This window comes from Hyla sarda, chromosome 12, assembly GCF_029499605.1.
Source record: "Hyla sarda isolate aHylSar1 chromosome 12, aHylSar1.hap1, whole genome shotgun sequence".
Taxonomy (NCBI): Eukaryota; Metazoa; Chordata; class Amphibia; order Anura; family Hylidae; genus Hyla; species Hyla sarda.
In genome coordinates this window covers 5322497-5339916 of record NC_079200.1, presented here as the reverse complement: position 1 = coordinate 5339916, position 17420 = coordinate 5322497, and the positions used below count along the sequence as shown (strand labels likewise).

The following is a 17420-nucleotide window of genomic DNA, read 5'->3' as shown; positions in this document are numbered from 1 at the left end:
CTCTATTTTCTCTTTATTCTTGTACATATCCCATATGATTCTCCCTGCAGACTGCCTTGTATCTGCTGTCCAGTCTGTGTGATCTGTCGCTCCACTTCAATCTCCTCTATAACGGCGGGCTCCATGCCTTCATTCTAGTGAATGGTGGGGTCTTATCATCTGTATCTGTAAAGGTAAAAAATTGTTTTCATGGCAAAGCAGAAATAAGTGGGAAGGGGGGTTTTACACACTGGTATTATTTTACTAAAGACACACAGCCCCAGCCAAATAATCAGTACATGGTTAGACCAGCAGCACTCTGCCAAGGGCTCGTAGAGACATAGCTTGCATGGAGGTGCTACACTGTCATGTAGACTTCTTAAGATCATGATCCAAGTATGAGTGGCACTCACCAAACTAGGTCACACAGGATACATGCTGTTGGATAAGGCAACGGAACCTTTCCTCTTAGTTGCTGCAGCACTTCCTCTTGGCACAAAATAGTTCCGTCAGCTTATTCTCTGTGTCCTGTATGTCCCAGAGTCATAAATAAACATAGCATAAGTTTGGTGAGTGACACTCATTCTCTCTTCTTGAACATTGAGCTTAGTAAATCAGGCACTTCAGTGGCTGCCCCTGTACTCATAGTGCCCTGTCCGTACGAATTCGAGGCACACAGCAAAGTTTTATGACATTAATAAATTCTATCCAATTTTCATTGATGTTGCGTTACAGCATTTATTCTGTTTTGACAGCTCAACGTTGGTTATTCGGAATATCGCCTTTCAAGATGAGGAGTAAGTATAGTGATTACCTCGATAGCAGAGTAAGCTGGAACATACGACCCTTCCATACAATACTACATTTTGTTACAGCCAATCGCTGGGGGAGGGGGGGCATGAACCTGGATACACAGCAGTGAGTTGATCGCTACAACCATGATGATGGTAGACATGGATTTGACTCCATACTGGAATCTTAATCACTGAAAGGATGTCATCATTATGACATACTGTCTCAGGCTAAAATAAAAAGACTTGCCCTACAGCACTTCTGGGTGTGGGTCCTGTACATAAAAATGGGACAAAGCGGAGGTAATAGAAGGAAATGACATAGTATTATAACTTATCAGGGGCTCAAAGGATGAAGAAAAAACGAAGATCCTGGAAGATCCCTTAAATCCTGGAAGATCCCTCAGATCCTGGAATACCCCTTAATCCTGGAATACCCCTTAGATTCTGGAATACCCCTTAGGTCCTTGAATACTCCTTTAACGCGCAATTGGGGTTAAAACTGGTACCAACATTATACTTGTTGTCCCCAGGGACAATGCTGAAGAAGAGACTCGCAAGAAGGATATCGATGCCAGACGCATCGGAAAGAAACTAGTGAAGACCTCGGATGATGACGACGACGATGACGACTCCTACGATGAGACAGAAATAGAAATTTCGGGGATCACCTTCACCCCAGTTTTGAGGTATTTTTTCATGCAGAAAGCCAGATGTGTAAAGGCCTCCAAACTTTTATTATACCCTGAACTTACTAATATTATAGATTTACTTATATTATAAACTTATTTACACGAAACGTACATATAGTATAAACATAGGCTCCTTTCACACTATGAATATTCATCCATTATTAAGAATCCGTTTTCTGTGTAAAAACAGATGTATAATAACGGATGAAATAACGGGTGCTAACGACTGAATAATGTCCATCAAAATAATGGGCATATTCACCCATTATAACATCCGTCATGTACGAACATTTGAACACCTCTGCCTACACACTCCCACAGCCGGGTCTACTACTCCTCCCATCATGGAACAGACTTGTTTCCATAATGGGAGTAATAATTCTCTGGCTGCGGGAGTCTGCGGGTGACTGGGGAGGCTACATTAGTGATTGATCTCACTGGGTCTCACTTCTGAGACCCGATGTGATCAGAAGTTATTAAGCAGGGGAGCGGGTGGCATGATCCGCAACCCTGCGATCTATAGAGTGTTTTAACTTTCATTCTGAAATCCCCCGCAGGGAGCCCTGAATGGCCAGTACTGAGGAGCCATTCAGGGCTCTCCGTGGGGTTTTTAAAATGAATATTTTGAGTGGCAGCAGGGGCCATATGCATATTATAAGCGCTGTGGGGGGCAAGATATATAGCGCTGCAGGGGGCAGACATATAGCCTTTTTATCTAGTCCCCCGAGCACATTTATAATATGCCCCCCGCAGCGCATTAATAAAGATATGACCCCCGCCAGCGCATTTATAAATATATACCCTTACCAGCACATTTATAATGTGCCCCACGCAGCGCATTTATAATGTACCCCCGCAGCACATTTATAATGTACCCCCGCCGGGAGATTTATAAATATATACCCCGCGCAGCGCATTTATAATGTACCCTCCACCGGTGTATTTATAATGTGCCCCCAGCCGGCACATTTACAATGTACCCCCCCGCTGGTGCATTTGTAATGTACCTCCCCCGCTGCCGCATTTATAATTTCCCCCCCCCCCGGCGCATTTTCGGTGGCAGCGCTATGTATGAAAAGTATTGTATCAGCACCATTGGGCCGGCTGGCTGCTGATCGACATAGTTTTCACATACAGCGCTGCAGTGGCATATGTATATAAAAGTGCTGCGGGGGGCAAATAATGCTAAAAGTCTGCCCCCCCTCCCCCAGTGCTTCTATATACATATGCCCCTGCAACAATATGTATGAAAAGTATTGTATCAGCATAATTTTTCCCATACAGCGCTGCGGTTGCATAATATGAGAAATGCGTTGGCGGGGGGCACATTATAAATGCGCCGGCAGGGAGTTATATCTTTATTAATACGCTGCGGGGAGTATATTATAAATGCACTGGAGGGGGGGGAAAGATATATAGCGCTATATGTCTGCCCCCACCCTGCAGCGCTATATATCTTGCCCCCCCTCCACAGCGCTTTAATATACATATGACCCCCGCTGCCACTCTCAATGTTCATTTTAAAAACTCAGCGGAGAGCCCTGAATGGCTCCTCAGGGCTCGCGGTGGGGAATTTAAAAATTTAAGTAAAATACATCGTACATCGCAGGGTTGAGGAGCATGCTGCCAACTCCCCTGCTTAATAACTTCTGATCGCATGGGGTCTCAGAAGTAAGACCCGGTGCAATCAATCCCTGAGCCCGTGTACCATGATGGGGGTAGTAGTACAAACACTAATGTAGCCTCCCCAGCCACCGGCAGACTCTCGCAGCCGGGGAATTACTACTCCCATCATGGAAACAAGTCTGTTCCATGATGGGAGTAGTAGTAGTTCCTCAGCACTACAGGAGTCTGCTGATGTCACCTTTTCTGAGCTCAGAAGTAATAACGGATATTATAAACCAGGTGCCAACGGATGACATAAAGGCTCATCCGTTTGCCATAGACTTCAATGTTAAAAATAACATCTGTTAATTTACCCATTTCTTGTGACTGAAGAAAAATTAGTGCATGTGCCGTTTTTTTTTCCATCACAAATAACGTCCGTTATTCATGACAGGCTATAATGGGTCATAAAGGATAATCAAAAAATCCCATAGACTTGAATGGGATTTTGTAACGGACGTTTAACATCTGTTTTTAAGTCTTTTCTAACGTATGTTCATAACGGATCTTTTAACGGAACAACTTTATAGTATGAAAGGGGCCTTACTTATATTATAAACTTATATTATAAACTTACTTATATTATAAACTTACTTATATTATAAACTTATATTATAAACTTACTTATATTATAAACTTACTTATATTATAAACTTACTTATATAATAAACTTACTTATATTATAAACTTACTTATAGTATAAACTTACTTATATTATAAACTTACTTATATTATAAACTTATATTATAAACTTACTTATATTATAAACTTACTTATATTATAAACTTACTTATATTATAAACTTACTTATATTATAAACTTATATTATAAACTTACTTATATTATAAACTTACTTATATTATAAACTTACTTATATAATAAACTTACTTATATTATAAACTTACTTATAGTATAAACTTACTTATAGTATAAACTTACTTATATTATAAACTTACTTATATTATAAACTTATATTATAAACTTACTTATATTATAAACTTACTTATATTATAAACTTACTTATATTATAAACTTATATGATTAACTTACTTATATTATAAACTTACTTATACTATAAACTTACTTATACTATAAACTTACTTATATTATAAACTTACTTATATTATAAACTTACTTATACTATAAACTTACTTATATTATAAACTTACTTATACTATAAGCTTACTTATATTATAAACTTACTTATATTATAAACTTACTTATATTATAAACTTACTTATATTATAAACTTATATGATTAACTTACTTATATTATAAACTTACTTATACTATAAGCTTACTTATATTATAAACTTACTTATATTATAAACTTATATGATTAACTTACTTATATTATAAACTTATATGATTAACTTACTTATATTATAAACTTACTTATACGATTAACTTACTTATATTATAAACTTACTTATATTATAAACTTACTTATATTATAAACTTACTTATATTATAAACTTATATTATAAACTTACTTATATTATAAACTTACTTATATTATAAACTTAATTATATTATTAACTTACATGATAAATTTACTTATACAACAAACTTACTAACATGATAAACTCACTTATACGATTAACTTACTTATATTATAAATTTACTTATACGATAAACTTACTTATATTATAAACTTACTTATATGATTAACTTACTTATATTATAAACGTTCTTATACAATAAACTTATTAAAATATTATGAACTTACTTATACGATTAACTTACTTGTATTATTAACTTACTTATATTATCAACTTACATATATGATAAACTTACTTATATTATAATCGTTCTCATATTATAAACAAATATGATAAACGTACTTGAAGGGGTACTCCGCTGGAATTTTTTTTTATCAACCGATTCCAGAAAGTTAAACAGATTTGTAAATTACTTCTATTAAAAAATCTTAATCCTTTTAGTAATTATCAGCTGCTGTATGCTACACAGGGAGTTGCATAGTTCTTTCCAGTCTGACACAGTGCTCTCTGCTGACACTTCTGTCCATTTTAGGAACTGTCCAGAGTAGGAACAAATCCCCATAGCAAACCTCTCCTGCTCTGGACAATTCCTGACATGGACAGAGGTGTCAGCAGAGAGCACTGTGGTCTGACAGAAAGGAAATTCAAAGAGAAAATAATTTCCTCTGTAGTATAAAGCAGCTGATAACTAGTGGAAGGATTATGATTTTTAAATAGAAGTAATTTACAAATATTTTTAACTTTCTGGCATCAGTTGATAAAAACGTTTTTTCCAGCTGAGTACCCCTTTAAACTCACTTATAATGACTTCTCATTCTTTTGATATTTTCAGTCGATGCACAGTTCCGATGAGAGATTTTACAGTAAATCCCAAACCAAGAAACTTCCAGGTATGAGAATTGTCACAGTGCAAGTTTTTTTTTGCTACCCATTTAAACAGGTTTACCTAGTTATTTTCTTATACTCTTTTATTCTCAGAGCATTGTCATTAACAGGGAGTTATCCAGTAAAAGAAAACAACCCGTATATAGAGTCAAAAAGTATAATAGAGTCAGAAGGTATAATAAAGCAACAGACTAACATAATGTTATTAGTCATAGTGTGGAGATTTCTCCATATGCACTGTGCTCCCATATCTTCTACCACCTCCCCTCTGTATGCTAAGGATGGAACAATTGATGTGAAGAGGGGAGCTCATATTTCTGCTCATTAGATTTTAAGGCAGTCTTTCTCAGATAAGACAGCAGTGAGCCTGTTCTGATGGAAACTGCTGTGGCTGAGAAAGGCTTCCTGCTGCCCTAAAGTCTAATGAGCAGTAATATGAGCTCCCCTCTTCACATCACTGTTTTTCTTCTGAGCAGCCAGGAGGGCAAAGGAAGCAGAGAGTGTGATGTAATGTGACAGATAGAAGGTAGAGAGAAAATCTGATATGGAAGATCTCTGCACTATGGCTAATAAATTTTTTTAGTAAGTTGCTTTACTATACTTTTTGATACCATACACAGGTTGTTTCTTTCACCAGACAACCCTTTTAAAGGGATATTCCCTGTGTACATTTATGGCATATCCCTGGAATATGTCATAAATGCCCAACAGATGCAGACCCCACCTCTGGGACTCACACTATTTTGAAACTAAGGTTCCCTTGGCTCCTTCCAGCCTGGTTGTCATCTCAGGCGGTGGTCATTAAAGAGGTACTCCACCCCAAGACATCTTATCCCCTTTCCAAAGGAGACCCCTGCGATCTCGGCTGCAGCACCCCAGACATCCAATGCATGCCCCCTCAATGCAAGTCTATGGGAGGGGGTGTGATGACCACCACGCCCCCTACCATAGACTTGCATTGAGGGGGCGTGGCCATGACATCATGAGCAGGGCATGACCATGACATCACGAGCCTCTGGCACTGCACCTTATTCTCTAAACGAATGCAGCAGGGAGATCATAGGGGATAAGATGTCTGATCGTGGGGTCCCACAGCTGGGGACCACTGTGATCAGACATTTTATCCCCTATGCTTTGGATAGGGGATAAGATGTCTAGGGCCGGAGTACTCCTTTAAGCTAAAAATGCAGTTTTATTCAGTTTACATAACTTCCATAGAAGTTAATGGGAGTGGCATAAAGCGTGTAATGGCTAGTTCACACTGAGACATTCTGCTTGAGCGATATACACTTGAAGCAGGTTCCCATTGTTGTTCCCATGAGATTCCGCAGTGCAGTTCAAACTTTGAAATTCTGTGGCAGAATGAGCATGTTCATTCTATTAGTAAAATACTGCGAGCACTGAAATACCAACAATGGCGGCCCGGTCCTGCTACATAACAATATTAAACTGTGGCTGAGGAGGGTAACTGCTGTTGTCATACACAGTGCTCTCTGCTGCCACCTTTGTCCGTGTCAGGAACTGTCCAGAGCAGGAGCAAACCTCCATAGTGAACCTTTCCTGCTCTGGACAGTTCCTGACAAGGACAGAGGTGTCAGCAGAGAGCACTGTGGTCATACTGGAAAGACTAAATGACTCCAGGTAGTAATTTGCAAATCTGTAGAACCTTTCGGTACCAGTTGATTTGACATTTTTTTCTGAAATTGGGCTCTGTGCTGAATTTTTTTTAATGGGGATAGTTATAACCTTTTGCCCCCTACTTGGATTTTAATAGAACTCAATATGCTTGACAGTCTAGTACATCACTACATAGCACAAGACCAATTACAAAACCTACAATTAGTTGGCTTAAAGGAGTAGTCCAGTGGTGATTCAGTGGTGAGCAACTTATCCCCTATCCTAAGGATAGGGGATAAGTTGCAGATCGCGGGGGGTCCGACCCCTGGGGCCCCCCGCGATCTCCTGTACGGAGCCCCGACAGCCCGCTGGAAGGGGGCGTGTCGACCTCCGCACGAGGCGGCGGCCGACACGCCCTCTCAATACAACTCTATGGCAGAGCCGAAGCGCAGGGGGCCCCAGCGGTCGGACCCCCCGCGATCTCAAACTTATCCCCTATCCTTAGGATAGGGGATACGTTTTTCACCACTGGACTACCCCTTTAAACTTACATTATGGGGTTTATGCCAAGCCACGCCCCTTTTGTCGATGCCACCTTCCTTGATCATCCACCAGGGAAAAGTTTCTAAAAAGTGTTGAAATTGTAAGAAATTGGGTGAAAATTATGCAAAAATTCCGGCTCTTTCTCAATAGTCAATTTGCCCCATTGGGGTTTTAGCAATTTCTTTTTATTATTATTTTGTTATTTTTATTACATCTCAATTACTAATACCGATTGTAATATCATAACTGTACGAGGGAAATTATATTATGTTGCTGACCAACATCTCTCTATAGATCGCAGTTACAATCATACAAGCTCAGAAACTTGTCGGAGTTAATATTGATCCAGCGGTTCATTTGAAGGTCGGGGATGAAAAAAGACACACGGTCACCCAGAAATCAACTAACTGTCCCTACTATAATCAGGTAAGTATTGCTTTTTTATATAGCTTTACAGGAGACTGAATAAAATGTAGCACCTGCTAGTGGATGATTAAAAGCTTCATGCAGTTTATTATGGCTCAACTAGAGGAAAAAGCTTGTTTCACATGATCCATAGGACGTGAAACAGGCTGTAATAGAGGTGACGGCCCGTTTCACATCATTAGGAATTTTCTTCAGGCCTTAGAGGGGTACTCCTGTGGAAAACAATTTTTTTAATCAACTGGTGCCAGAAAGTTAAACAGATTTGTAAATTACTTCTATTTAAAAATCTTAATCCTTCCAGTACTTATCAGCTACTGTTTGCTCCAGAGGAAGTTCTTTTCTTTTTGAATTTCTTTTCTGTCTGACCACAGTGCTCTCATAATCCTTCCAGTACTTATCAGCTGCTGTATGCTCCACAGGAAGTTATTTTCGAATTTCCTTTCTGTGTGACCACAGTGCTCTCTGCTGACACCTCTGTCCATGTCAGGAACTGTCCGGAGCAGGATAGGTTTGCTATGTGGAATTGTTCCTGCTCTGGACAGTTCCTGACACAGACTGGCTCCAGAAAGTTAAACAGATTTGTAAATTACTTCTATTAAAAAATCTTAATCCTTTCAATAGTTATTAGCTTCTGAAGTTTTCTGTCTAACTGCTCAATGATGATGTCACGTCCCGGGAGCTGTGCATGATGGGAGAATATCCCCATAGGAACTGCACAGCTCCCGGGACGGGAGTCATCAGAAAGCAGTTAGACAGAAAAAAACAACTCAACTTCAAAAGTTAATAACTATTGCAAGGATTAAGATTTTTTAATCAAAGTAATTTACAAATCTGTTTAACTTTCCGGAGCCAGTTGATATATAAAAAAAAGTTTTGGCCTGGAATACCCCTTTAAGATTTTTAAATAGAAGTAATTTACTAATCTGTTTAACTTTCTGGCACCAGTTGATAAAAAAAAAAAAAAATGTTTTTCACCAGAATACCCCTTTAAGACCGGAAGAATTGTTCTAATGACGTGAAACAGGCAGTAACCTCCATCACATCCCAGCACACCCCCTCCTGGCTGGTCAACTGACTTAGTTTGTTTTACCAAAGCGGATCATCCATTGGTGAGAGATATGTTTTATTCCTTCTCCTGCGTATTTTGTTTGTTTGCACTGAAACCTACAACAAATCTGCACAGATTTTGGTGGTGTGGTAACCCTATAGATTTTTCACTGCCAATGTGATGTCCACATGGAAGATGGGAGTTGTAATCTAGGGCCAGCTAGGAGTTGTGGTACTCCAAATAGTCAATATTATGAAAGTAGCTCGAGGGCTATAGTTGGACCCTTTTTGGAGGCACCATCGTTCTTGCTCAAGTGCGGCCTTTTCTTTCTTCTTTCTAAGCACTGCATATTACAGTTTGTCCCATTAAAGGGAAACTCCGCTGCCCCAGTGTTCGGAACATTTTGTTTCAAACGCTTGGAGCGGGCGGCGGGGTCTTGACGTCACGGCCATGCTCCTTTTGCTGCCACGCCCCCTCTATGCAAGCCATGCCCCCTCCCATAGACTTGCGTTGAGGAGGCATGGTGTGACATCACAAGGGGCCATGGCAGTGATCATGACCCCGCTGCTGGCACCCAGCATTCTAAACAAACGCTGGGTGCTGCACATAGATCGTGGGGATCCCAGCGGATAGGGGATAAGATGTCTAGGGGCAGAGTACCCCTTTTAAGCAAATTGGTTGAACTGCAGTGCCCGATACGGAGTTGGGCCTTGTAGGAAGTGAAGTGGGCACTGCGCTTGCAAGAGAACCATGACACCTTCAATCAGCTGGTGGCAGGCGTTGGACCTTCACCAGTCAGATCCTGATGACCCAGAGGATCGGCCATAAATAAATAAATTCCCTAAATAAATCTACAAACAAATCCTAGAGTGGTTAGTTCAGCTGCAGATGACTTGTGGATCCACCATTGCACCGCCAAAATTCAGGCTCCAATTTTTTGGTTTAAAATGTGTCTATAATATAGGCGAAATACAATTCAATAATAGGATATAAGAAAAAATAGTTTGTTGGGGGGGAAAAGTCAGTAACGTGAAAAATCTAAATCAGTACAAAATCTGAAATGTGAAACATTTATAAACTGTTCTACAATTTTAATAACGTTTCGGCTTCTTCTCCACCAGTATTTCACGTTCGAATTCCTTGAACCGCGTGAACTCGTCTTCGATAAACTCATAGAGATATCGGTAAGTATTTCTTAAAGATTCTTATCCACTGTTGGCCGGGCATTCATTGTAAAGTTTACATTTTTAATTTTTTTTATTTAATTTTAATTTTATTTTAATTTTTTACACCATAAAACTAAACATAAATTATCCAAAGCATGTCAGTTTTACCGTATTGTGAATCATAATTCGTGGGGTCGTGAAGGAGTTAAGAACTGCTCTCTTTTACATTGAGGCGCACATATTTTTTGCGCAATGCATGAGATTTTGGCGCAAGTCTACACCATCATTTTGCTGGATTAGAAAAGAGTGTTTTGAATAAAAATTTTGCATGAATTAGGTAAGAGGTGTGAACTTGCGCCTAATTTACCATGCAGCGTGCGCCTTTTTGATAAATTTGGCGCTAGTAAGCAAAATACATTCAAACATTCCATCCAATGCGAATATGAACTGGAGGTTTGTTTGGCTTTGCTGCTTTGCGCCATTGATGCTGTGATGCCGCATTTTTCCGAAAAAGCTGTACAAGTTGCCCCGCGTGTGAACACGGCCTCTGAAGAATAACAACAATAATAACATCTCACATATCACGTTACATATGATTTGCATTTACCCGCCTGAAGTTTATGAGATTTAAAATTGGTGCAAAAATTTTACATTTGACGCAAAATGGAAAATGGTGTCACCAAACTGAAACCTCACATATTTTCAAAGCAAAGTTACAAACAGCGAGCTTTGAAAATGTGTAAAGAAAAAAATGTAATGAGTGTTACATAAATTTGAATATGTCCCCAATGTGTTTACTTCGAAGGTTCACGCCAAAAAAATCGCATTTCTGGGAACGCGCCTCGGAACATTCAAAATTGACGCAGGAACTGTCTATAACCAACCAGGTACGGGATTTGGTCAATTACTGATATACTCAGTGGTGTTTTAAGGTTTGGCGCAGCCCTAGGCCTGACTAAACTCACGCCCCCTCCCATGGACATGGGAATGGAAAGGGCGTGGCATGACTTCACGGGGGCGTGGCCGTAAGGTCACAAAATGTTCAGAACGCTGAGGCACTGGAGTACCCCTTTAAGGCCTCCTCCCAAGAGAAGTGCTGCCCTACACTCATCAGGCCGCTCACACAAGTGTCACCTCCCAGGTCCAGGAAGAGGGTGGTCCAAATTTTGTGGCAACCGCAAAAGATTAATATAATAATTATAATACCGTTCCCAGCCACTGCCCCCTGGTAAACTGTCGCTCCTAGGCCTGGGCTTTGTTGGGCTAGGTAAAGGGGTATTCCTATCCAAAGGATGAGGGATAAGATGTTTGATTGCGGGGGGCCCACTGCTGGGATCTCCCGTGATCTCCATGCAGGACCCGCATTCTATGCCAGGCACTGCTCCTGAGACGTGTCGTCATCCTAGCATGACGTCGTGCCCCCTCCCATAGACATGAATGGAGGGGGCCTAGCGTGACGTTGTGCCCCCTCCCATAGACATGAATGGAGGGGGCCTAGCGTGACGTCGTGCCCCCTCCCATAGACATGAATGGAGGGGATGGGGCGTGATGTCACGAGGGGGCGTGGCATGACGTCACTTCTCCATTCCCTGAAACACAGGGGTTTCTGAGACTGGAGCTGCAGCCTGGCATAGAATGTGGGTGCTGCACGGAGATCACAGGGGTCCCAGCAGCAAGCCCCCATGATCAGTCATCTTATCCCCTATCCTCTATCCTTTGGTTGGGGATAAGATGTTTTTGGCCAGAATACCCCTTTAGGGTACGTTCACACGAGTGGATCCCCAGCGCGTATTACGCTGCGGATCCGCCGCTGAAGGACCGCTGTATGCTGCCTTTACAGGTGCCTGCACGGAGCGTCAATACACCACTACAAGCAGACACACTGAAGTGATGTGCGGGTCGCTGCGCATGCGCGGTGTACTCGCACACATCGTGGCCGCTCCCCCTGCTCTAGGAGCTCGGCCGAGAGATGCTGTGATGTGTGAGTATACTGCGCACGGCAACTCGCACATCGCAGTGTGTCTGCTCTAGTGGCGGATCGACGCTCCGAGCAGGCACCTGTAAAGGCAGCATACAGCGGTCCTTCAGCGACCGATCCGCAGCGTAATACGTGCTGGGGATCCGCTCGTGTGAACGAACCCTCAAAGATACAAAGCGGGATTTACTACAAGTCTCAATGTCTTTCTATTAGTGTTTACAGTTCTTCTTCTTCTTGTCTTCTTCAATTTATATTCAAATCCATTATCTACGGTTAATTTATTTGTTGCTTATGGAGAATTCACTCAAGAAGATCATTTTTACCGATAATCTACATGACCTGAAATCTCTATATCAAATACTTTGTCAGTATTCAGAAATTAAAGTCTGTAAAAACTGTATCCCAATGTATAAAAAGTTTAATGTTTAAAGGGGTACTCTAGGGAAATCATCTTATCCACAGTATAGGGAACAAGTGTCTTATGGGAGAGTCCAACCACTAGGACCCCCCCCCCCCCCCCCATGATCTCCTTAGCAACTCACCTGTGATTAAAGCGTTCCGGTCCCCACCCTCAGAGATGAGTGAGAGTGACAGCCTACTTGGCCAATCACCACCTGAAATGGGACCCTCGTCTCAGCAAGACATCACTCCCGCTTGTCTTGGAAGGTGGGCTGCAAAGTGCTTCGAGGATGGCCATACATCTTCATCAGTTGTTGACTGAAACGTTTGGCCGACAGCTATCTCCCTTTACACATGAGCGGTCGGCATGGCCAAAAGCTGTCCTTCACAATCTCTCCATACACATGAGAGGAGGGGTAAGCTGCTGCCAAACAGCTTGGGTGGTGGCGTGGACAGTTGAATCCTAACATGTCCCAATCTCCAGCAACATGACCTGTTGGAGGACAGTCGGGAGGTCCCAGTAGACTTTAGACAGATCTAATCTGCAGAGAGTTATTGAGCACATGCTTGGCTGCTTGAGGTACCAATACTCTGGAGGGATCTTGGGATGTTCATTTATGCATTATATATGAACATCGATCCTATGATCCCTCCAAAGTAATAAAAACAAAAAACACACGTCCATCAAGTTCAGCCAAGGAGGTGAGAAGATGGATGGAGGGATGTGACCCTAGATTTCAACATTTGCAGTATTAATACAGTGATCCCTCAACTTACAATGGCCTCAACATACAATAGTTTCAACATACAATGGTCTTTCCTGGACCATTGTAACTTGAAACCAGACTCAACATACAATGTAAAGACCAGTCCAGATCTGTGATACCTGTCAATGGCCGGAAGAACCAACCAATCAGAATGGACATTACACTGGTAAAACCCATGTATTACTGAAGTGTATGCACTGACTGGTGTCTGGTAGCGCCCCCTACAGTACAGGGAGGTATTACATGTTCTGTACTCTTTACCTGTATTACTGAAGTGTATGCACTGACTGGTGTCTGGTAGCGCTCCCTACAGTACAGGGAGGCATTACATGTTCCGTACTCTTTACCTGTATTACTGAAGTGTATGCACTGACTGGTGTCTGGTAGCACCCCCTACAGTACAGGGAGATATTACATGTTCTGTACTCTTTACCTGTATTATTGAAGTGTATGTACGGACTGGTGTCTGGTAGCACCCCCTACAGTACAGGGAAATATTACATGTTCTGTACTCTTTACCTGTATTACTGAAGTGTATGCACTGACTGATGTCTGGTAGCGCCCCCTACAGTACAGGGAGATATTACATGTTCTGTACTCTTTACCTGTATTACTGAAGTGTATGTACGGACTGGTGTCTGGTAGCACCCCCTACAATACAGGGAGGTATTACATGTTCTGTACTCTTTACCTGTATTACTGAAGTGTATGTACTGACTGGTGTCTGGTAGCGCCCCCTACAGTAAAGGGAGGTATTACATGTACTGTACTCTTTACCTGTATTACTGAAGTGTATGTACGGACTGGTGTCTGGTAGCACCACCTACAGTACAGGGAGGTATTACATGTTCTGTACTCTTTACCTGTATTACTGAAGTGTATGTACGGACTGGTGTCTGGTAGCGCCCCCTACAGTACAGGGAGGTATTACATGTTTTGTACTCTTTACCTGTATTACTGAAGTGTATGCACTGACTGGTGTCTGGTAGCACCCCCTACAGTACAGGGAAATATTACATGTTCTGTACTCTTTACCTGTATTACTGAAGTGTATGCACTGACTGATGTCTGGTAGCGCCCCCTACAGTACAGGGAGATATTACATGTTCTGTACTCTTTACCTGTATTACTGAAGTGTATGTACGGACTGGTGTCTGGTAGCGCCCCCTACAGTACAGGGAGGTATTACATGTTCTGTACTCTTTACCTGTATTACTGAAGTGTATGCAGTGACTGGTGTCTGGTAGCGCCTCCTACAGTACAGGGAGGTATTACATGTTCTGTACTCTTTACCTGTATTACTGAAGTGTATGCACTGACTGATGTCTGGTAGCGCCCCCTACAGTACAGGGAGATATTACATGTTCTGTACTCTTTACCTGTATTACTGAAGTGTATGTACGGACTGGTGTCTGGTAGCACCCCCTACAATACAGGGAGGTATTACATGTTCTGTACTCTTTACCTGTATTACTGAAGTGTATGCAGTGACTGGTGTCTGGTAGCGCCTCCTACAGTACAGGGAGGTATTACATGTTCTGTACTCTTTACCTGTTTTACTGAAGTGTATGCACTGACTGGTGTCTGGTAGCACCCCCTACATTACAGGGAGGTATTACATGTTCTGTACTCTTTACCTGTCCCAGGGTTAGCTGCTCCTTTGGACACCAGGTGAGGGAGACTCCATTACTTTTTTAGGACATATTGTGTGTTCTGTACAGTACCCTGAAGAAGCTCCTGTCCTCTACATAGACAGTGATTACAGCTCCAGCAGCTTTCTTACTTTTATATATAAGGATTTGCTTTATCTATATTAGTTATCTACTTATTTATGTTTACTCCTCACTTTTTCCTTGTTTTGGATGACATTTTGGTGCCTTTAGAACCAATTACCAGGTTTCCATAGAGTTCTGGTCTCAACATACAATGGTTTCAACATACAATGGTCATCCTGGAACCAATTAATATTGTAACTATAGGGACCACTGTATTCTGTTCTGTTTTTATAGTTTGTTTTGCAGTTTGTTCTCCAGATAATAATGTTTTTGTTCTTTCCAGACCACAGATTTCTTCAGAAATGGGCCGTCATCACCGATCCAAAAGACACCCGGGCGGGCATAAAGGGCTTCGTAAAATGCAACTTGTCTGTAGTAACGAAGGGGGATTCCATGAACGCTCCTTCATCTACCAGCAGCCAGAACGATGACGTGGAGAAGTATGTGGAATGTGTTACATCCGATCCCTCCACTGTCTCCTGTTGGCGCCAGCACATTTGCCCCTGGTGGTTTTAACAGGAGACGACTTATGGGCAACTACCTGTTCTCTCGCAGTCTTCTGGTCAGGAGGAAGAAGCTTGTGCGGTCCTTATGTTAACATTATCCTGAGTATGGGCCCGAAATGTCTGGTCTCCAGGGGATTTCCTCCCAGGACCCCCATGGGTTAACACCAACTCCCTAAAGCGTTGCAGATCCACCCCAGTAGTAAGGAGATTACATGAGGCGGAGGTTTGTTACAGTGTGTCACCCCAGTAGTAAGGAGATTACATGAGGAGGAGGATTGTTACAGTGTGTCACCCCAGTAGTAAGGAGATTACATGAGGAGGAGGTTTGTTACAGTGTGTCACCCCAGTAGTAAGGAGATTACATGAGGAGGAGGTTTGTTACAGTGTGTCACCCCAGTAGTAAGGAGATTACATGAGGAGGAGGTTTGTTACAGTGTGTCACCCCAGTAGTAAGGAGATTACATAAGGAGGAGGTTTGTTACAGTGTGTCACCTCAGTAGTAAGGAGATTATATGAGGAGGAGGTTTGTTACAGTGTGTCACCCCAGTAGTAAGGAGATTACATAAGGAGGAGGTTTGTTACAGTGTGTCACCCCAATAGTAAGGAGATTACATGAGGAGGAGGTTTGTTACAGTGTGTCACCCCAGTAGTAAGGAGATTACATGAGGAGGAGGTTTGTTACAGTGTGTCACCCCAGTAGTAAGGAGATTACATGAGGAGGAGGTTTGTTACAGTGTGTCACCTCAGTAGTAAGGAGATGATATGAGGAGGAGGTTTGTTACAGTGTGTCACCCCAGTAGTAAGGAGATTACATAAGGAGGAGGTTTGTTACAGTGTGTCACCCCAATAGTAAGGAGATTACATGAGGAGGTTTGTTACAGTGTGTCACCCCAGTAGTAAGGAGATTACATGAGGAGGAGGTTTGTTACAGTGTGTCACCCCAATAGTATGGAGATTACTTGAGGTGGATGTTTGTTACAGTGTGTCACCCCAATAGTAAGGAGATTACATAAGGAGGAGGTTTGTTACAGTGTGTCACCCCAATAGTAAGGAGATTACATGAGGAGGAGGTTTGTTACAGTGTGTCACCCCAGTAGTAAGGAGATTATATGAGGAGGAGGATTGTTACAGTGTGTCACCCCAATAGTATGGAGATTACTTGAGGTGGATGTTTGTTACAGTGTGTCACCCCAATAGTAAGGAGATTACATGAGGAGGAGGTTTGTTACAGTGTGTCACCCCAGTAGTAAGGAGATTATACAAGAAGGAGGATTGTTACAGTGTGTCACCCCAATAGTAAGGAGATTACATGAGGAGGAGGTTTGTTACAGTGTGTCACCCCAGTAGTAAGGAGATTACATGAGGAGGTTTGTTACAGTGTGTCACCCCAGTAGTAAGGAGATTAATTGAGGAGGAGGTTTGTTACAGTGTGTCACCCCAGTAGTAAGGAAATTACATGAGGAGGAGGTTTGTTACAGTGTGTCACCCCAGTAGTTAGGAGATTACATGAGGAGGTTTATTACAGTGTGTCACCCCAGTAGTAAGGAGATTACATGAGGAGGGGGTGTGTTACAGTGTGTCACCCCAGTAGTAAGGAGATTACATGGGGAGGAGGTTTGTTACAGTGTGTCACCCCAGTAGTAAGGAGATTACATGAAGAGGAGGTTTGTTACAGTGTGTC

General features: G+C 41.9%; 1 protein-coding gene across 1 annotated transcript in view; it reads left to right on the top strand.

Annotated features, from left to right (window-relative positions):
- Positions 1–1423: 1423 nt before the first annotated feature.
- LOC130296644 (fer-1-like protein 4) overlaps positions 1424–17420 on the top strand; it is a 124391-nt gene continuing 108394 nt past the window's right edge. The window contains exons 1-6 of the mRNA XM_056548396.1: positions 1424–1459; positions 5462–5519; positions 7969–8100; positions 10270–10332; positions 11120–11201; positions 15517–15673. Of these exons, the coding sequence (XP_056404371.1) occupies positions 5478–5519; positions 7969–8100; positions 10270–10332; positions 11120–11201; positions 15517–15673 (476 nt within the window). The 5' untranslated portion in view covers positions 1424–1459; positions 5462–5477. The remainder of the gene's footprint in view (positions 1460–5461; positions 5520–7968; positions 8101–10269; positions 10333–11119; positions 11202–15516; positions 15674–17420) is intronic.